General features: G+C 36.8%; 1 protein-coding gene across 2 annotated transcripts in view; it reads right to left on the reverse strand.

The window, feature by feature from the left end:
- The window catches only part of adgrd1 (adhesion G protein-coupled receptor D1), a 161,368-nt gene that overhangs the window by 96,365 nt on the left and 42,884 nt on the right, over nucleotides 1-22,119 (reverse strand). For both annotated transcript variants that reach the window (XM_039772048.1, XM_039772047.1), the window contains 2 exons: nucleotides 14,756-14,829; nucleotides 12,817-12,940 (listed from right to left, as the gene is read on the reverse strand). In XM_039772048.1, the coding sequence (XP_039627982.1) occupies nucleotides 12,817-12,940; nucleotides 14,756-14,829 (198 nt within the window). The remainder of the gene's footprint in view (nucleotides 1-12,816; nucleotides 12,941-14,755; nucleotides 14,830-22,119) is intronic.

A 22,119-nucleotide genomic window follows, 5' to 3' on the forward strand; every position in this document is an offset into this window, starting at 1 on the left:
ACATTCTGTGCAAAGAAACAAGTAATCAAAAGGCAAGTTTTTAATCTTGGAATCACATTACATTCAAGTTTTTAAAAAAAAATCTCCCCAGGACTCTGCTACAATTTTAGCATTTAATTTACACTTGCTCATAAAAATTAAAACTAGCATTTTTGCATTGCTTTGCAGAAACTGAAAATTAGAAATGCTGGCAAATACAGGAGTTTGCTTCTAATTAACTCCTTTTCATGACTTGCAAAATACAGACTTACAACTGAAAGCAGTGATTACATCCCTGTAGAGCAGCAATGGCGGTCCATTCCACTGCTGACTGGAGACACAAGAAGATGTGATACATGCATCTTAAGAAATGAAAGGTACTCTTTGCATAAACCGATTACACAGTGTTTTATCTTGGTAGAGTAAAATATATTGCTCTACTTCCCCTATTGTATTATTAATATGCAGCCTTTGTCAGAATGCCTAATCTCACAGAGTTACCACTGTTTATAAAGTATTATTCCATATAACTTATCCCTACCTTCCCTTCTATATCTATAACCTCAGGCAATTAGATGTAGTAAAAAGACAAGCAGGAGTTACGTTACACATAAAATAATATTCATAAATAATAACAAAATGCAAAGTATATTTGAATATTGGCAACCATACAACCTGATAAAATGGTGATGTGTAACTCAGGTGGCACACAGACTTGTAGTTACTTAAAATGTCTCTAATTAAGGAATCATTGGTGTTCAGCTTTCTTCAGGCCTCAAGCCTGTTCAATATGTCTGCTGAGCTGTGTTCTTCATTGTGCTGTTCTTGTCAGTTCATGGTGTGATGGTCTTTATCAGTTTTTAACAAGAGAGAGAATGTGGTTGAACAAGCACATTTATGGGTTTTCTGTCCAACCCCTACAGCCAATAGGACATCATGGTACTCAAAGGCCTCTGAGACAAGCCAATTCCAAACATCCATACCTCAGACCAATCTTAACACCCCCCAAACCATATGTTAAAGTACACCTTAGCCTACTTGCGGGGGTAGAAAGACTTTAGCAAAGAAACACTCATCAAACTGGTTTAAGACACATCCCCTAAATCCTGTTGTAAAATTACAAATAGACTCAGTCGTAAGGGGCGGGGGCAAACACTCAAAGACATTTTCATGGCAGTATTCATCAATACAAGAAAGGGCATATACAGTACTTCATTGGCCTTAAGACTGTTCTGAACTTTGCTACTTTTTCTTTAAAAATAACAGGAGTAATGCAAGCCACAAATCAAACAAATTAGCAGACCTTAGGATTCTGTCTGGCAAACGGAATCATGGAAGGAGCCAATATGGGAAGGTGATTTAAAAATGAAATGAAGAATTTTAATGGAAGCACTCAACTGGGATGCTGTAGCCCACTGGGGTCTCCATTAAACTTCAAGGAGGACCACAAGATGATAAAAAATAATTATAAAAAAGCAGCAAAATACTCAAATCACTGCAAATTTAGCTACAGCATGGGTGTTAAATGTGTCTTTTTAAAATGGACAGCTTCATCAACATTCAAAACATGTTACATAAGGCCCACAATGACTGTCAGTCATCTCAAAGATACCTCACATAAATTGGACTCCTTAAAATGTGATCTCCAATGTCTGCATCATATCAGGATAGCAATTTGGGGTTTAATGGTCCCTTGCAGTTACTGAAGCTACTAACCTGTAGTTCAAATGGGACCAAGAAAAAGTGAAAAGAGGGTGACATGTGTCGATGCCATAAAGTGTTGAGTGTTTTAGCACGATGTCAAAGATGTGATAGAATCATAAAGGAAATGGTAGTTCAACTTCACACACACTGCTACTGCCACTCTGCCTTCTTTTTAAATCTGCTTAGGTGTTCTGTTTGTTAAACCTTCTATTGCTTACCTGACAATGTTTAATGTGGAGAGAAAATGGATTTGCATTTCTATTTGTGTTAAATGTGACTGTCGCTAGTGGAAGTGGCTTCGGCAATTAAATAATGAAAAAATGTCTGCAGCAACTAATTTTCTGTCTGCAGCAACAAATTCTTAATTCTAATTTTAAAAATTACTTTTATTTTTGTTTCTGAAATACTTAATCATTTTATTCTTAATTTAAAAATAATACTTTATTCAAGTGTGTAGTGAGCAGCTTTTGCTGTTATAATCATGTCTGCAGTATCAAATTTTGTATTTTGGTATAAAATTTCTATTCATTTTTTATGAGAAGTTCAGACACTAGTAAAAAATATATTTAATACAAAACATACAGACTTTTTTTTCAAATGGCCTATTAATTGTACATAATGCTTTTAAAAAGCACACTGAATGTAATAGCATTAGCAACAAATATGAGTCCGTTAATAGATGTAAGTTCAAAATGAAGCACCCAAACGCCTCTGCCAAGACTGCAGCAAAAATACAGGAGGGGTTTGGGGCTGACATGTTCTTATGATACACTGGGGGACCTTGGGGGAATAAAGGTTGAAATCCACTAGTTTAAATAATGGCTTAACCTGACTGAGAGCAAAAATTAAGGAACCCCTTAGGCCAAAATAATGATAAGCAGATATGTGGGGTATACAGGTCAGCTGATTGGAATTACATGTGAAACATTGTAAGAGGGAGCAGTGTGGTGACAAACTGTGGTATGTATTACAGCGTGGGAACTTAAATGTAGTAAATTCCTCATATTGTTTTCTTCAGCCCAAAAATAAAATGAAAAAGAAAAATAAGCAATGCATTAAAAGGTACTAATAAATCTAAACAGTAGGCAGACATGAGTACCGAGGGGAGGAAATAAAGGGCAAGGTAAACACCCCCCCAGCACTGGGTGTTGCTGTAAAATTAGTCAAGACACTATCTGCCCTTGTGAAATGGCTGACCCATGCCTCAGCATTTCAGATACCATAGTCTTCACCTCACTTACTTTTCATTTTCTCCAATTCCAAGACAGTTCACCTTTTCAATTAACTTTCACAATCAACCTACTAGCACTCAATGAGTTTGTGCATATACACACAAACATATAAAATATATACAACCTATATTTTCATTTTATTTATTTATTTTTAGACTTTTGTACTAGGCAGGACTGGCATTGTCACAAGTCAGTATACACAAATCTGTCTGGTTTCTTGACAGTATCTCGCTTGAATTCAGGAAATTCCTTCCCAGAGTACCTTTGACATTTGCAGTTTCTGTCACCTCCTGGTGACCTCATCTACCCACAGTGGCTTGTGCTGCAGATTTCCACTGGGGAGTTTGGGTTCTTCTGTTTTTAAATGACTCCTCTCAGTCTGAACCCCAGTCCAGTGTCCCTGTGAAACCCCTTTTCATCTAAGCACCCTTCCACTTTTGGGAGTAATTAAACAGCTCCTTTGTACACATTGTGATGCAGTTGTTAACTCTGCTACCTCATAGTTCAAATCCTGTGTTCAAATGCTGCGGCCTGTCACTTCACTGTGTGAAGCCTGCTTGTTCTTTCCTTGTTTGCATGAGTTCTACTCCAGATACTCCAGTTTCTCCTCCCACTTCTGAAAAATGTATGTGTCTGTTTAATTGGTGGATCCATATTCGTGCCTTATAAATGGATGTGTGTACCCTGTAATGAAATGGTGCTGTCCAGGTTTGCCTCCAGCATTGTTCTCAAACCTGAAGGCGCTGGCCCCTCACCACCATGAACTGTCAGTCAGTCAGTCATTATCCAACCCGCTATATCCTAACACAGGGTCAAGGGGGTCTGCTGGAGCCAATCCCAGCCAACACAGGGGGCAAGGCAGGAACAAATCCCAGGCAGGGTGCCAGCCCACCGCAGGGAACACCCTAGGGACAATTTAGAACCGCTAATGCACCTAACCTGCATGTTTTTGGACTGTGGGAGGAAACCCACGCAGACACGGGGAAACACATGCAAACTCCACGCAGGGAGGACCCGGAAAGCAAACCCGGGTCTCCTTACTCTGAGGCAGCAGCACTACCCACTGTGCCACCGTGCCTTTCCCACCGTGAACTGGATTAAGCAATATTAGAAATTGCCAAATTGATCTATGATTTAATCTTTGTGTATAATAAAATGCTATTCAATGGCATCTGTACAAGTGCATGAACTTAAATTACTGAAGTATAAACGTTTTACTTGATGCACTGTGGACGTCTGGGGCACACACAAGCAGCCCCAGTAAAATCAGCTAGAATTTTGTTTTGGCACAGCTGTGTCATGTTAAAAATTAATTTTAAAAACAGAGTCTGAAAAATGTTCAATGAAACAAAACACAGGAAATTGAATTATAAGGAAAAATCTTAGAGGACATGCTTTTGTTTCAAATCATAATGATACTTCTATGAAGCTTGCATAATATATGGGAACATATATCAGCAAATTCAATTTCAATTTCACCATGTTTCTCAAAACTGTCTTTTTAAATTTTTCCTTCATTAGGAAACATCCTGCAGATTTTTTTCCTCTTGTCTGGTAAGACACAGTGTGCCTTCATTAAAGATAATAAATCAGAAAAGAACTAAAATGTGACTTGCTCACACAGCCTTTGTTGCTTTGCACTGAATTACAGCTTTCTTTTTGTGTTTCTTATTTCCCACCTACAAAGTACAACACAAACAGCATGGGAATGGAATTTGACATTTGCGATTGACATATCAATGTGCTGTGGTAGTAACTGGCAAACCTAATTGGTTTCCAAGTAATCGGCCACAGATATTGAAATCAGCAGAGTGACAATTGTGAATTGGCTTTAATTTACAGCACGTCAAAGCATTTCCAAATGGATCAGCTGGCTGGAAAATGGAAGGCGTGATGCTTCACTGACTTAGTGTGCAAGTCCAGCCTCCATTTCTACAAAAATTCTCTTCAAAGAGACGAAGGCATGGCAGCCCTTCCTTAGGAGAGCAGGTTTTCAGAATTAAATTCATGTGTTTAGTGAAGCCACTTTCAGAGTCTTAAACTGGTATTTAGAAATGGCAAAATGATTGACAGTGACCATTTTTACACACCTTCTTTCACAGTGAGAATTATGCTGCTGCACTTTACAGTACCAGTGCGCTTACTAGTAATACTTCTACCAGGTCAGCTGAGTTGCATTCTGACACAAAATGAGCGAATAATTAGCTTTAAACTAGAAAGCTTACAGTTTTTAGCCTTTTTTATGTGTCTGCTTGACCAAATGGCTAGTGTCAAGGAAAAAATGCTATTTCATGTTACATCATTTTTAGAGTACTGATTTTGCTGTGACTTCCATGATGGCGCACAGCAGGAACAATCCCTGGACAGTGCATCAGTCCATCGAAGGGTCAACACACACACACACACACACACTAAAGCCAATTGAACAACAGCAATCCATTTAACCTGTTTGTCTTTAGACTGTGGGAGAAAACTGGAGCACTCAGGGTAAACCTACACGGATACAGGAGAACATGCATATTTTACATGCATATACATAATCTGGTTATAAAATATTAGCCATCCATCTTCCAACCCGCTGAATCCAAACACAGGGTCACGGGGGTCTGCCGGAGCCAATCCCAGCCAACACAGGGCAGGAACCAATCCTGGGCAGGGTGCCAACCCACCGCAGGACACACACAAACACACCAACACACCAAGCCCAATTTAGAAAATTGGGCTCCACCTAACCTGCATGTCTTTGGATTGTGGGAGGAAACCGAAGCGCCCGGAGGAAACTCACGCAGACACGGGGAGAACATGCAAACTCCACACAGGGAGGACCCAGGAAGCGAACCTGGGTCTCCTAACTACGAGGCAGCAGCGCTACCCATTGTGCCACTACAAGATATGTATTAAATTATTATTTGTGTTGTGATGGTTGTTTGTTGTTGTTACAGTATTTACTGCTGTTGTGGCTTTGAGGCATTCCTTTAAGTAGAACTACCTTTCTGTAGTACATTGCCCAACAGTGAATCTGATCCATTTGTGGAGCTAACACGTCCTGCAGGACATACTGATTTGCTTTATATTTCAGAGAGTTTATAAAGCTCAACACATTCAGACACTAAGGTTTTCTTTAGTACTGTAGTAAGGTGAATCATACATGTTATAATTGGCTAAGTAACAATAAATATTCAGCTGTGATGGTAGGTTATTCTTCTTATCCTTTAAAGGCATAAGAACTTGTTACTACCATACTTGACGGCTTTCCAAGCTAAATAGCTAATGACCTGATTGTATTCTTGCCTTGCACACTGTTTTAATGAGACATGAACACATTCTTTAATATGCTGCAAGTATGTGTTTAAAGCCAGTGAATCTGATAATAAATAAGGAGGACCGAGTTGCATGTCAGTGCATGTTACTTTACAAGCCACCAGCAACAACTATGAAAATTTCCAAAAATAGAATTTGTTTCAGTTTATAACATTCAGCTTTGGCATCTTGCAGGTATCCTTAAAGTAACTATATTTTTATGCCAGAAGTCCATAAAAGTAGTGATTGAAAAATCTATGATGTGTTTTCACAGTTATAAATCTGCAGTCTCCAGTTTTACCCCCATCAGTGCCCTCATTTTAATCACATAACTTGCCCTGCTCCGAAAGTGCTGAGTTGTAGATTAGCTTTGCTTCCTTTATTATGGCAGTATAGCAAAGCCAAAAATATTGTCCCTAACTGTAGCTAATAGTATTTTCATTCTTCAATATGACATGACTTACTTTAGAAATTATGTTATTTTACAAAAAAAGGAGGAATATGCTCCTTAGATGAAATTTTCAAGAGAGGAAAATAGTTCCTTTGTAACAAAGTCATTATGACAATTGCACCATTTCAGAGCTTGTGAAAAATAACATACCTGTTTTTCAAAGAAGTCAGTAAAAAGTTATGGAGGAAAAAATATGGAGTTTTCAGACTTTATTATTGTGTTGGCGCAATACAATTATCCGGTGAAAAGAAGACAATAGTTTTGAAAGGACAGGGTGATATTGGAATGTTATATCAGATGGAGATGAATCATAGAAACGAGACCGTGGGATGATAGTGTGCGCAGAAACAAAATTCTAAGTTGCACATGGGGACACAAATCATGAGAATGAGAGAAGGAGGGAGATAATCAGTCATTTAAAGGAACCAAATTTTTAAACTGTACTCTCTTTTGAAAGCAAACAACACTCCCTGTTCACGGTTTCAACGTACCAGCTTTCATCCATCCTGTTCATCCTGCCTGTCCAAAATATCATCAAAATTTGTTCAAATAATATGGTCCTGCTCTCCACCACACAATTTTCTAGTTTCTGCCATGTGTCTATGGTTTCTTGCATTTATAAAATAGGACTGTACTTCATTGAGATAAATACACTGACAGGACACACTCAGTGGCTCTCTTTCTCTGGTATTAGATTGTGCCGACGCTTATGCCATATTTTGACTTTGACCCAAACCAGCTGCACAAGTGTTAAATCTATAAGAAGCTGCCATTCATGAAACACAAAGCATTATATGGAAAACGTAACGCACTGTAAATGCACTGCAAAAGGAAGGGTGCATGTCAGACACAACGGTCAAGCTTTCTGCCGTTTCTATGATTTTAGCACTATTTTTATTCAATGGCATCCTTTCTATGGAGGGTTCTTTATTGTCTTGATTATAAACCAGGCAAGTTCCAGTTGAAGTTCCTTGAAGCTCCGAGTACCTGAATGCTTACTGAAATTTAAAAGATTGCATATTCATTGGACTATTGTCATAAAGACTTTGTCATCTGGACACATTCTAAGGTAAAATCCAAATGTATACAGTATATTCACTGAAAAATATGTCATCAAAGCCACCTAATGCATCATGTACATGACAGTAAGTTCTCTAAGAAAGACAGTGTAAGGAAATGGAAAAGTCCAAAAACCATTGCTGTTTCCTTATTCTTATAAAAAGAATCTTAATTGATTCCAAACACAAAGACATTAGAGAAAACTGTTTTATGGGCCACTCAAAGCCTGTGAATTACCATCAACATAACCAATAAAAAAATAAAAGCAAGATGCTGAATTTTAGCAGTTGCTTTCATTTTTGCTGTCTTTATTTTAAATGGTGCTATTCATATAATACACCTAATATTTTTTTAGTATGGGTTATCACTCTAAATAAAACATTGCTTATCCAGTTGTGGTGATCTGCACCATACATGTTAGATGGTAAGTATCTAATCATTAGCCAACATTGTGGACAAGAAGACATAGCAAGAGATTATAACCAGAAAATCACACAAACACAGTAATAGTATTTTACTGGAGACAAACCAGAACTTAAAGTTAGGAAAAGTACAGAGTGGAAAATCAGGAAAGAACAAAGGGTCAGGGCACCTTACGATGAGATTCTTAGTCAAGGGTCAGGATCAGAAGATAACTGCAGCCTTTTTTAGGCATTTAATTATGTGTTTGTATGTAGTTGAAGAATACGGATATGGGCGTTCATCTAAGTTATTTTTACATATTATGTTTTCTCATGCTTCATCAGATCATAAACTGCATGACCCTCAGTCAAACTTGCATATTTCTGTATTCTTTTGTACTTTGCATCTTGAAATGTTATGGTTTGCATTGCACTGTAATGACAGTAAGTTTTTCAGTTTCACCTCCGTTGCTTGCCATGTTTTAACTTTCATGCTTTTTATTTAAATTCTGCCATGCTAGTCAGTCAGCCAGTCATTTTCCAACCTGCCATATCCTAACACAGGGTCACTGGGGTCTGCTGGAGCCAATCCCATCCAACACAGGGCACAAGGCAGGAACAAATACCAGGCAGGGCACACACACACACCCACCAAGCACACACAAGGGACAATTTAGGATCACCAATGCACCTAACCTGCATGTCTTTGGACTGTGGGTGGAAACCGGAGCACCGGGAAGAAACCCACGCAGACATGTGGAGAACATGCAAACTCCACACAGGTAGGAACAGGGAAGCGAACCCAAGTCTCCTTACTGCGAGGCAGCAGTGCTACCACTGCGCCACCGTGCTGTAAATATTTTTTATTTCTGAATTTATATTTTAAATGTTGCAGCCCGTAATCGATAAAGTCTGTTCTTACAGATTTGGGAAATATAGCCATATTTAGGAATGAGGCATCACAAGATGACATGTACTCTTCAAACACAGACAAAAATCATAACCAAGAATTCAAAACTGTAGGTGTTAAAATCAAAACACTAAACCAAATCACAGTCAGAGAAACAAAACCAAAAATTCAGCAGTCAAAGCCTCAAAATCCCAAGAAAAACATGCTAGAATGTTTCATTGTATCCACAATCCTGGTGAAATCACATGCTGCACACATCTGATTGTCCATTCTTAGCATTATTGTCACAACCACAAACAGGATGTCCTAACTTGGAAAGAAACAGATAACTCATTTTTTGAGCTAAGCCAGGAGATACATGCAAAGGCAAAACAAAACAAAAAAATATATAAATGAAGTGACCAAACCCTGGACAAGAGACAAGAATCAAAGTCAAAAATCAAGAAAGAAGTCAAATACAGGCAAAACACGAATATCAATTAGCAAAGACAGTGTTTTGTGTATTTAAAGGGTTAACCTACAGATCACTTGGTGCAATCTCTGACCTTTTATTCCATTGTGCCGATAAACTTGAGGTCTTGACCACAGGGACCACATCCCTACAAATGTGTGACGTAACCCTAACAAAGGTTATGCGAAATAGATAGATAGATAGATAGATAGATAGATAGATAGATAGATAGATAGATAGATAGATAGATAGATAGATAGATAGATAGATAGATAGATAGATAGATAGATAGATAGATAGATACTTTATTAATCCCAAGGGGAAATTCCCATACTCCAGCAGCAGCATACTGATACAAAAAACAATATTAAATTAAAGAGTAATAAAAATGAAGGGATAACAGACAGACAATAACTTTGTATAATGTTAACATTAACCCGGGTGGAATTGAAGAGTCGCATAGTGTGGGGTCTCCTCAGTCTGTCAGTGGAAATGCATCTAATACAGAAATAGCAATAGAACCCTAAAATTCAGCCTTGATTATGACATTGAAAAGCAAAAAAAAAAAAAAATAGTGTTGCAGGAAGCTGGGAAATAACTCTAACTACATTCAATGAAACTGAAAATAAAAATAAACAGTACAAATGGGTTATCTAACATAAAACACCCCAAAATAATATAAAATATGTCAGAACAAGCAAAGGGAGAAACAGGAAAAATCCAAAAGAAACCAGATCATGACAGAGCAATTATTGCACTAATAAGTTGCTAATGAAAATGTGGTTCAAATTTTTGCAAATTTTACTTCATTTCTAAAAACAAAAAAATAACAAACATTGGCAACTTAATTGCCATTCATAACAAAAGTCAAGATAAACAACCAAATGCATAAAAATCACTTAACCATTCAATAAACACCATCAATATCACTGGTAACTCATTTTTCATTAGTGGTCTAATTAATCTTCCTAATTTAAAGTATTAATGTGAACTGAAACCTTGGTAAAATAAAACTGAAACTCCTTGCATTTCTTTTTTAGACATTTGCAGTATACTTATTTTTTCTCTTAACTACAACTACAAATCAGAAATAATTGGTAAAGGTATGGAAAACTTTAAAAAAACAGTGATTCTTACATTTACTTTGACTTTTATTTCATAGTAGACAGTATGAACCCAAGATATTTCATGTTTTGTCTGGTCAACTTCATTTCAATTGTTAATTTATATCCATTCCTAAAATGGCCTGAAATGCAGGAATGAATGTATATTATCAAAAGAACATGAAATATTTTGGGTTCATGCTGTTTGCAATGAAAAAAGAAGTAGTAAGTTTAAGGATAACTGCCTTTTTTTATTTGTATGTTCCATACCGTCCCAACTTTTTTTCTCATTTTGGGGTTGTACCATTAACAAAAATGCTTTACATATCTAGAGCCAAAGTTCAAGAGTCCTGAGGTGACCCTTACACACAGAAATGTAATACAACAGGAATATTTATGGATTGGAAAAACCCACTGCATTATGCAGGGGAAAGGACTGAAAGCTTCAGTTGCAGAAATCATCTGATTGCTTTTAATAAAAACCACATAGAGGGTGGGGCACATGAGCTTTAGAAAAGAGGAATGCTTCAGCTGAGATACATGTCTGATAGAAATATATAGAGCTAGGCAAGAGGTTTTAGTTGTGAGGGCTTGACCGAGTGACAAAAGTGTGCCAATGTAACATCTGAGCACCACATGTTGCACCATTTCAGCTATTTTTTTTTTCTAGTAAGGGCAGCAGACCATGTCTATACTATGTAAAATACTTCACATGTGCTCTTTGTAGATAAAAATTAAAAAAAAAAAAAATTTTATTTAATTGATTGTAAGCGGCTTTCTGAATATATTTTAGAACCTTTGAATCTAATTAAGTTGTACATATTGTGGAAAAAGGATAATCACCAATCTGAAAGTTACTGCAGATTCAGAGGCCATAATGACTGATGTCTTTCAGGATATCCTTACTTAAATGTCCTCAGTTTACATCAAATATTGACCCATAAGTAAAAGTTTAGCTATCCACTGCTGTGCATATCCTTGTCGTTAGTTGTTATCGTTGTGGCTTCTTAAAGTTCCAACAAAGAGTACTTAATACAGACGAACAGCCAACTCAGGATTGGCTTATTGAAAAGCCCCATTCATGTTAAAATTACATGGAATTTTCAAATTAGTTGAAAATCTCTCAAAGCCTAATGAGGTTTACTATAAAAAGAAAGAATTCCAAATTCATATAGAATATCATTTTCCTTAAAATTGAGGACAAGATGGACAAGACGATTTCTCATCATATAGCACACCAAAAGTTTGAGATACAGTAGCTCTATTTAAAGCACATGTGTCTTCCACTGCTGTGCTTAGAGCAGCAGATTACCAGGTGCTGAACAAATCTCAGCTTCACAGAAGAGTGGCAAAGCAAAAGTTCACATCAAATTTTGACAGTGCCATCTGACACCAAATGGAGCAAGATTCCATGGTCTGAAAAATTGACTACTGTGGTCCAAATCACTCTGAGTGCAGATAAAATCATTCCTACCACAAGTCATCATCATGGCAGTGTCAGTTTATGGGTCTGTTTCTACACATTAAGGACTTAACAATTTGTAGAGACAAGAGACAAAATGAGACACTGAGAAATGATGAGGGAAAACCTGCTAGGGTTCTCAAGAGGTTTGGTTCTTTTAAAGGAAAAAGGGCAAAACTATCCAGAGCCATAATATGGGAGATTAAAACAAATGTTTCTTTTAATTTCAGGGAGTTTATACAGTTTTACAAAGACAAGCAGACAAACACTGTAACATCTGGATGTAGGAGCCTGGTAGGGATGTATCAAAACATGGCTTGAATTTAAGCCAAAGTCTACCAAATGTGAACTGGAAAATGAAAATACTTCTGGAACTGCCATTTGCTGTGGTTTATTTGGAAACATTTTTAAAATGTTATTTTCGCTTTGAAACTAGGATTGCCTGTTAATGGGAATAAATTCCAGTAAAATAAATGAATAGATCAGAATAGTAAATAATTTTTCTGTTTATTGCAAGACTCTATGGTCTTGTCTTGCTTTCTTCTCTCACTGCTTCATGGTGTGAATTCCATGTTTGCACTAAGAGAAAACTAATAACCTGAACGCATAAGATATTTCATGGTGTGAGCATGCCAGTTCATACAGAGCATAACAAAATGATTCTCTTAAAAGGCTAGCGAATGTATTTTACTTTGTGATCAAATTTTACTTCAGAATCCTTTTTATTGAAGAATAACAATTATATACAGTAGATACATTCTTACCTCCAGTGGCACTACTTGCATGAGGATGGCAAAGTTAGTCAGGTGGTTGCACAGGCAGATTGAAAAGGACAGATTTCCTCCTGTTCTGACGCAGCCTTCATTGGACCATACTCCACTTCCAGAGCTGACAATTCACAAAGACATATTAATTGTACAGTACAGAGCACAGACCAAAGAGATTCCACATGTGTTGTCAGGCAATTTTAAATTACCTCAGTAACACAAATAAAGCTGTGAAAAATGTTTGCACATTAGGTGTAACACACTACAAATTAACTTTTCCAAACCAGTGACTGCATAAGGGAAATTGAGCAACAGAGGGTAACTTAGTAAAATGAGTAAGCTAACCTCTATACGTTTGAAAGAAAGATCCCTTATGAAGTTATGGCATGCACACTGTCATCATCTCCCTTCCTCCTCTAAAGAAACTGCGAATATCTGGTGAGGCTTCCCTAACTGGTTTGAGAATAAGCTATGTTAATATTTTAGACATCTTCTACGCAATAAATGAAATGCATCTTTGCTTGAATCTTTTGTATTGGAAAAAAAGTAAAGTGATAGAGTAGAGAGGCCTTCAAAATACATCTTGATGTTTTTTCAGTTTATCTCATTTTGTGTTACGTTCCTGCTTAGTGAACCTTTGCTTGAATTTCTGACATTGAGTTTGGATTCTCATTTTGCTTCTTCTTGTGATGCTTTGCTTATTTGACGTCAACTCTATAGTACCAGGAGTAACTGAATAAGTGAGCATCCAGCTTCCCAACACTACTCTAAGTACCTATGGAGCGTAAGAAGGGGGGGATAGACAAATAGTTGTTTAGTGCATTGTTTTTCCCATTGGCTGGGCCATATAAAACATTTTGAAAATACTGGAACAATGATTTACAAATGTTCTTAATTTGTAGTTAAAAGTCTGAAATGATGTGAGAACTGTCAAGTCACTACCTCTTCCTAACCCTTGCCCATTCCTATTTGAGCATTTTGCTTTGGAAAAGCATACGAGTGTCATTGTAAGATTTAAAAAGAAACATCCATGTGCAAAGGAGGCTGGTATTAGGTAAATGGCTATAAACTACTGATCTAGAGGAATAATTGAAGTAGATTCTTAATAGTTTAAAGCAATGAAATAAAGTATTAGTCAGCCTCCATTCTTTGTCTCTACTGATTAATGCCAGAGCCAGCAAATGAATGTATCCTGAATGCCTGTCCCTTTAAATATTTTTGTTATTATGAGGAATACTGTTTTGAATTTTCAGATCTTTGAGATGAATTTATCCCCAGGTGATATTTTTTTTGTGGGGAACTGAAGAATGAGAATGTGTGAGGTGACAGAAAGTGATAAACAATGCAGTCAGGTCTGTTGGATCAGCCAGTCTACTCATTTATTAATTTTTCTTCAAACTCTATTTTGTTACACGTTTATTAGGGTTCTCTGTTGACAAACACACTTTCATATGTCTGATGTTATTACAGAAGATAAAATACAACACACGTACACCTCACAGAAAGGAACCACTTTATCACTTATTTGTGCCTTTAGTTTATAATATTACTCTGATACGCTGAAATTTTGAAAAATAAGTGGTGCTTAAAAGCAAATCTCACAATTGCAATGCTTTCTCTATTAATATTATGACCCGCTATAGATCATATATCTCTACATGCTGTAAATTTCTACATTTTTGACACTTCAAGAAAAAGGGATGCAATACATTCCGGTCACAGAAATTATTAAGTGCTCCACTACTCATATATGTCGATTAAGTCTGTCATTTTTTAACGTTACTATATCTTTTTCTCTTGTTTGTTTTTCTGCTGTAGCTTTGTCCTCCACCAGGTCTTTCACAGAGTTAGTCCTCAAAGAAAGTGTATAGTTTTAAGAATGGAGCTAGCAACAATGCAAACCACTGCAACTTATGCAATATATTTTTGTACCTACCTATAGTTGAGATATGCACAGTAGAGGAATACTCTGTTGCTTTGATTGGAAGCCAGACTGTATTGTTCTCCATTCTGAAAAGGCAAAGAAATTCTTACATATTATTGCTTTTCTGGACATTCATCAACATTCTTTTATTGCACTTGAACAAAGACCAATGTTCACTCCTTGCCATATCCCTCCTTATATAACTCATATAAAAGTTTTCTGTGATTTGGTCTGTTAGGAGGAAACCACCCCCTGTGGTGGTGAAAGGTTGTTGTGCAGGAAGACTAAGTGCTGAGCTATCGTGCACATTCTTTCAAAATGGCTGAAACTTATTATATCAGTGTTTTTGTTCAAAAATGACATGCATAAACTATTTTACAATGTGTGTTTAATCACAAGACACAGATCAATACTCGACAACTGTCCTGGCTTGAGAAATGGACATATTTAGTATGTTTTTAAGCTTTCCTTCTGTGCCCCACAGACTACAATGTAAAGTACCTATTGCAAGATATTTATTTAAACTTATAGGAAGCTATTATGTTTACAACACAATTTTGAATGGCAATTGTATATATAGCATGTTTGTGAAGAAATTACTTTGACTCCTCATTTAACATACAAAAAAGAGAGAATATGATCAAAGTAAACAAAAGCAATGAGAAATGAAGAATTGAGAAACGTATTGGAGAATAGCTAGTCAGAGGTGCCAAGATGACTACAAGGCCTGCAGCAATTCAGTGTGATCTATGTTTTCTTTAAAGAGTGCTAATTGATGACAGTATTGATTTAAAAAATGCAGAATATTGAACATTTTGGAGTCAGTCCTATTGAAAGGACCTTTTTGCAATTTTAAATAATTCAGCAGTACTAGGGTGTTGTACCGTATTAGCCATTATGAATGTAGAGAAAAGCCAAGCAAAATGACCCCTTTTATTGGCTAACTAAAAAGATTACAATATGTAAGCTTTCGATGCAACTCAACACACATCTTGCCTGAAGAAGGGGCCTGAAAGCTTGCATATTGTAATCTTTTTAGTTAGCCAATAAAAGGGGTCATTTTGCTTGGCTTTTCTCTAAATAATTCAGCACATAGATTTCTTATTTTAATATAGTAAGATGATTCCTTTTACTTGTTTAAAAAAATGAGAGCTAGTAGTGTAGTGAAGGTTATCCCATTCAAGTGTTCATTAAGCAATAGAGCTTCATCCAGACATATCTCAGCAAGAACTGTTAAAGGATAAGAAGGTAAATAGTATAGTCCGGTAAAGTATTAAGTGAGGGGATTACATACAACATGAGGCTGATGGCAGTTGGCATTTGAACATACATCTCTAACAAATGAAGTCTCATCTAGGATAAAGTTTAGACAGTTCAAGTTGAAAGAGATGCAAAATTCTGAAATGCATTAGGCCATGTATAACAAAAAATAAAGAAAAATGCATTCTGTCACGGATTGAATTCCATAATAATGGGGTCCAGTTGCCATTGCTGTCACAGGTTATCTGAAGCTGCATTATTGTGGAATTATTGGTAGAGTGTAGACTTGCTTCATTTATCAGTAATAATAACTTATAATAGTAGATAATGGATGATATTTAAGAAAGGAAGTTATGTTACTTTTAGCTTTGTATGCAATGAAAGAAATTGGTTTTGTAAGAGGTTATGTGTAGGACAAAATTATTTAAAACACACAAATCTGTTATGGATGTACAAATCTCAAATGGTCTGTGTGCCAAATATTGAATCCTGTGTGTTAATTTGCAGATATTGGTGTGCAGAACAAAGCATATAAGGAGAAAGAGGTTCAGCAAGCTGGACTAGTGTGCACTATGTGTTCAGTAATGTGTGCTTCCATTTACAGTCTCAAAAGTGCATGTATCTGCTGCTCAATAATAAAAGTGAACAATTAAATAGAGCCATGACTCCTACCTCTTTAAGTCTATTAAGAAATTATTTTTCAGCCAGTGTTACTTCCTATTCTATATAAGTGATATTATAATTCAATACCGGTTTCCAAAAAAAGTGTCTACATTAAGTTACTTCTTCTACTCTGCTATGGCACACATTATGGTATTTGACCCTTAATTTTTCTCACTTCCCTTTGCCAGTACCTGAAAGAATTGTTCTTACTGGGTTAGTTCCATTGCAGGTAAGAAAACAGCATGAAACAAAATATAGTCAGGTAATGGATGTAGTGAAATGAAACGACAACACACTGAAAACTGTAAGTTCACGAAAGGCAGAAATTTCGAAATTATTTGGTTGCCTTGACGGATGTCCGCTTTCTGATTCATGCTTCTTCTGCTCAAGGGACACATCTGCAAGAAGAAAACTATTCATTGCACGTTATGTGTTCCAGATGAGACAGGTGCTGTCTGTTAGCCATGTGGAATATCACATTATTCAGCGACGCATTTATATTACTGTCTAAATCAAATGTCAGTCACACTGTGAAAATATCCTGTGAAAACAGCCTTTATCAGTGTATTCAACACAAACTCCATCCCAACTGGATGTGTACAAACCCAAGTAGCTAATTTGTCTCAAAGATAATTTGTTTATAATTTTTTTTTATTACAAGGAGTTGTGAAGCTAGCAGCCACTCTGTAAGTATTGGACACAAGACAAGAACATCTCTTAGACGGGGTACCGGTAAACGACGGAGCACAGTCACATAATCTCATGACAGGTCTCAGGTGTAGTCTGACTAGAGAGACTGAGCAGAGCTGGTTTTATTCCCGGCACGGACATTAGGAAAACGTGTATGAAGATAGAGAAGGCCATTTATCTTTTCTCACTCATTAGGCTAACTAGTAGATATTCTTTCAAGTTGGGCGATTTATTATAACAATAAAAAAAATTATTAGTTTTTTTCCAGGCTCACAACCACTCAAATTAATAGTCATTTTTCATCAAATGTTTTTCTGTGGTTTCCTCATTTGCATTTTGTGTGGCAGTGCAAGGGTGCAAGGCAGGATTACAGTTTGCTATATTGCATGCAACACAAGAATTTGACATCTATGCTGCCACTAACGCCTGTCCCTACAAAGGGGAGAAAACAAAAGCTTGAGGATTGTTGATTGTTTCTTTTTGCTTTAAACCACCAATGTAGCATTCTTCTTACTGTGTGGCTAGTAACCGATTGGAAAACAGTATTAGAAGCACATCTGGACAGTTATTAATTGGAGATATAAACACTAAAATTCTCTTCTCTTTAGAGAAAGTAATAACAATATCATCAGTGTAATAGCCAATAATTAAGATCAATTCAAAACATTAATTTTCTTGTCAAAAAACAGTAGTTTGCAACAAATTGTAATAATGGCCCAGGCTACAGTTTTTCTTTCATGACTTTAATGGCCACAGATCTGGAATATGTATTCTCTTTTCTTAGGAAATGCCACATTAAAAGACTTGGACCCTAATTTGATTCTTGGCTTGATCTCTCTTTTTGTGGAATTTACTTGTTCTCCCAGATAGTCTGGTTTCCTCCTGAAATACAAATATGTGCTGCTAGTGACTCGTAATTGACCCGGAATAAGTGTGTGTGAAGGAGAAATTGGCTCCCGTGACTTGCATTTGTGGCTGCTAAAATGCGCTACAATCCCACTTCTCTACTTAAGTTCTCTAGATGAAGTGGGCTCAAAAAAATAGATGGTTACTTACTGAGTGGAGGATAAGGGCCTGAGGTGTCACCAGCCAACAGAGTAATTATCCTGTAGCAGATGCTGTAGTTTGGCTAATCAGGAACACTAGTTGAAGGGTTTTTGGCAAACATTTAAGGTTGAACTCTTCACCAGATGATCATGACTATGGCCTCCCTACCCGCACAGCTTGAGTGACACTAATGTGCCTGCCTGTCAAATATAGCAGAGCAGTACGGAGACAACATGCTCTCCCACATGCAACATTGACTGCTGCGTTGCTTTAAATTGGGTTGAGAGACTCTCTACTGTCTTGAAGCGTTTCATCTGACTGTAACTCACATTTTCCACGTAATTTCTGCAATCTGATTTGGAGTCCTGGGGGAAAGTGAGCTAATGGCTTCGGGAATGCAAGTTTGATAATTGGGGCTTTGCTCCAATCACAGATTAAGTCGCTAGACTTCTGTCCAATTTTTTTTACTAGCACATAATCTCAAAACCTGGCAAGCTCTCTACTCCCATTCCATTTTTTCTTCATTTGAGAATTTTTACAGATGATTTCCATTTGCATATTTTGCAACAAACACTACTGGCACAGTTTTCTGTCTTAAAATTCTGGAATATTATCAAGCACAGAGCAAGAGACTCACCCAGACTGAGCTCTCTTCCAACCCCAATTGTGCTTTGTACTTTAAAATAAAGAATTCTGCTTAATGTGGAGGCATTGCTGTGATGGTAGAATTGGAAGTCCCCTCAAAATAATTTATAGTCTTTCAAATTTAATTTGACACACTGTTACATAATTTCCAGGTGGAGAACAAACACCATTAAATACTTTAATTTATATATATAACTTTTTCAGAATTGTTAAGTTGTTAAAATTTTCGTCACCTTAGCTTTTTTTTCTGGAGAGATTAAAAGAAAAAAATCAAGTCAAATCATTCAGTTCCCAAATTGGAGCTCTGTTATTCTTACACTTTTCAAATGAAAGGATACAAAGAAAACAATAGAATAAAAGTAACATAATAATAATCTTCTCTTTTAACTGGCACAGTGAGCTACATATATTTATTAGTATAAAATAACATGCAAAATGCACACTTTGCCACTCTGTACTAATATTTATAATTGGTACACTTATTGCTGTCATCCTGACTCTCAGTACTGGTAAATTATAACCAGCTGGCAACGGAGGAGTGGAAAACAAACAGTTCATTTGTTGCAGGTCCAGGAGAAAATACATCTCTGAGGATTCACAGTCCTCATAAAGTTAGAATCCAGCTGAAATAGGCCATCTGATTGCCTGGCATTTCTTTGGGCTTTCTTGTTGGTTGGTGTCTATAATTGCAGTGCAGTTATTTGATGGTCTGATGCTGGTATCTGTAACTGATGATGCTGCTTTTTTGATTCACTCCAAGGTTCCTTTTTCAAGGCCAGGATGGTTTACTTGGTCAGACTAGCAGTGTTGCATGCTATATATAATGCTTTATTGTTAAAGGCCACTTCTTGGTGTTTGGATGCCGAGTCACTTGTAGTCTTTTGCTAATTAAGAGAGTGCTTAAACAAACTTAGGCTTGATGAGAATTTTCACTGGTGTCCCACATACACTTGTGTTTCCTGAGTAACTGATTTAATGTGCCTGTTTATTAGCGATGACCTATTTTATCCTTCTTCTAATTGGTGATGTTTATGGTGGGTGACCAAAGGCATGGCTGGTTGGATAATGGGGGCCTTTCTTTAGTATATAGTATTACAAATTAAAGGGTCATGGCTGTTGGTGATAGTTTGAAATAGTGGGATGAGAGCCAAATGACTAATGGTTCTACTTTGTTCTTAAGGTCCTGGAAATCAGCACCACAACTTGTATAGACTTCTGACTGTGATAATATTGTCACTTTCTTCAGTAGCTTAGCTCCAATCTCAGAATAAAAAATAACACCAAACCACTGGCAATTTAATCCTTTAAAATCTGCTTAGTAATGGGTATGCAACTGATAATATTTAGCTTGCATTTTGTTTTTATGAGCTTGGAGATTTAAGAGTTGAATAATTACAGTATGATGCTCTTAGTTTGATAATGTCCAAGTGTGATGAACGGCGCATTGTGTTTAGTCACCTATCTTATCTTCAGTATATTAGTCGGTTCTTACCTATACAATTATTTTGCACTGTTCCTTGTTATCTCATGTTGTTTTTAAATGTTTTTGAGATGGTGACAGTGAGAAAGCAAATGTACGATTTGATTGAGTGGATACTATGCTATCTGCACAGCCTAATGGACTGACTGAAAAATATTACATGAAGTATTTTGCTGATAATTACAATTTCATTTTCAGTAAACATGGTTAAACAAGCAAATAACTCAAACATTTCTGCCTTATATATTAATCCATACAATCTCTTTTTGTATTGCATTAAAAGGAAATGAGGGAGGCACAGGTGTGCCGGAACTGCTGTCCTGTACGTGTGAGAGACTCTGGCCTGGGACTGATCCTTCCCATGTGACCAAACTCTGCTGATGACAAAGGTTGCAGCTTTTGCAATGCTGAGGTGGAAGAGGGATGAGTTAAGGAGTGCAGAATAACAGGTAAAATTAAAGTTTTTACTTGATAAACACCATTTAACAATTTGGGCAGCTTGGAGTAATCTCCAGGCATCTATGGTAGATGGTTCAAAGGTGAGAGTATACTAAAAAGATTTGCTTTTGCAAGATGCATGACACCTTGTGCATGCTATTTCTGCCTCTTTTGTGATTTCATTACTTCTTTAAACTCTCTCTAGATGTGTTGTGTTAGAATATTTGTTTTGTACCTATATAAGGAGTAAAATAAATTCTTCCAACTCTTCTTTATGCCTTAAGACAGCAACATATTCAGACTGAATGTTTTAGCAGTGCATTGTGCACCTAAGCAATGACATAGCTCAGCACAACTTAAACCATTTTACAACAACAACAACAACAACAACATTTATTTATATAGCACATTTTCATACAAACAGTAGCTCAAAGTGCTTTACATATTAAAGAATAGAAAAATGAAAGACATAATTATAAAACAAAATAAATCAACATTAACATCGAATAAGAGTAAGGTTCAATGGCCAGGGAGGACAGAAAAAACAAAAAAACTCCAGACGGCTGGAGAAAAAATAAAATCTGTAGGGATTCCAGACCATGATACCGCCCAGTCCCCTCTGGGCATTTTACCCAGTTTAGGGGCATGGTGACCCCAAGCCAGTCTCTGAAGCATTAGGTTCAAAGCAGGGTGGCAAGTCCATTGCAGAGCCTAATCACTCACATGCCCACATTTGGCCCATTAAGAATGTGCAGCTAAATTAGAACAAATATCTTAGGATGTGGGAAAAAACAGAATCCCTGGAAAGGATCCCATGTAGACATGATGAAAATCCACATCAACAATGACCTATCATAAGATCTGAATCCAGGTAGCTTCACTGACCACTGCACTACTATGCCACTTAAAAATAATATAAACTGCTAAAGGTTATCCATTTACCATAACTGCACCAAACTTCCTTGTAAACACTGTTACAAAAAGGCATAAACCAAAGTGTTGAATGTTTGTATAGTAACAGGAAAACAGGTTATTTATTAAGGACACTAAAGTGGGTGCTGGATGTTGTCTTGCTGGGTGAGAACAGAGATGATCAGGTGACTGAAGGAATGTACAGTACTTACTTATAATGCTGCCTGTGATGGCCCTCCTC

Source organism: Polypterus senegalus, chromosome 12, assembly GCF_016835505.1.
Source record: "Polypterus senegalus isolate Bchr_013 chromosome 12, ASM1683550v1, whole genome shotgun sequence".
NCBI classification, from domain to species: domain Eukaryota; kingdom Metazoa; phylum Chordata; class Cladistia; order Polypteriformes; family Polypteridae; genus Polypterus; species Polypterus senegalus.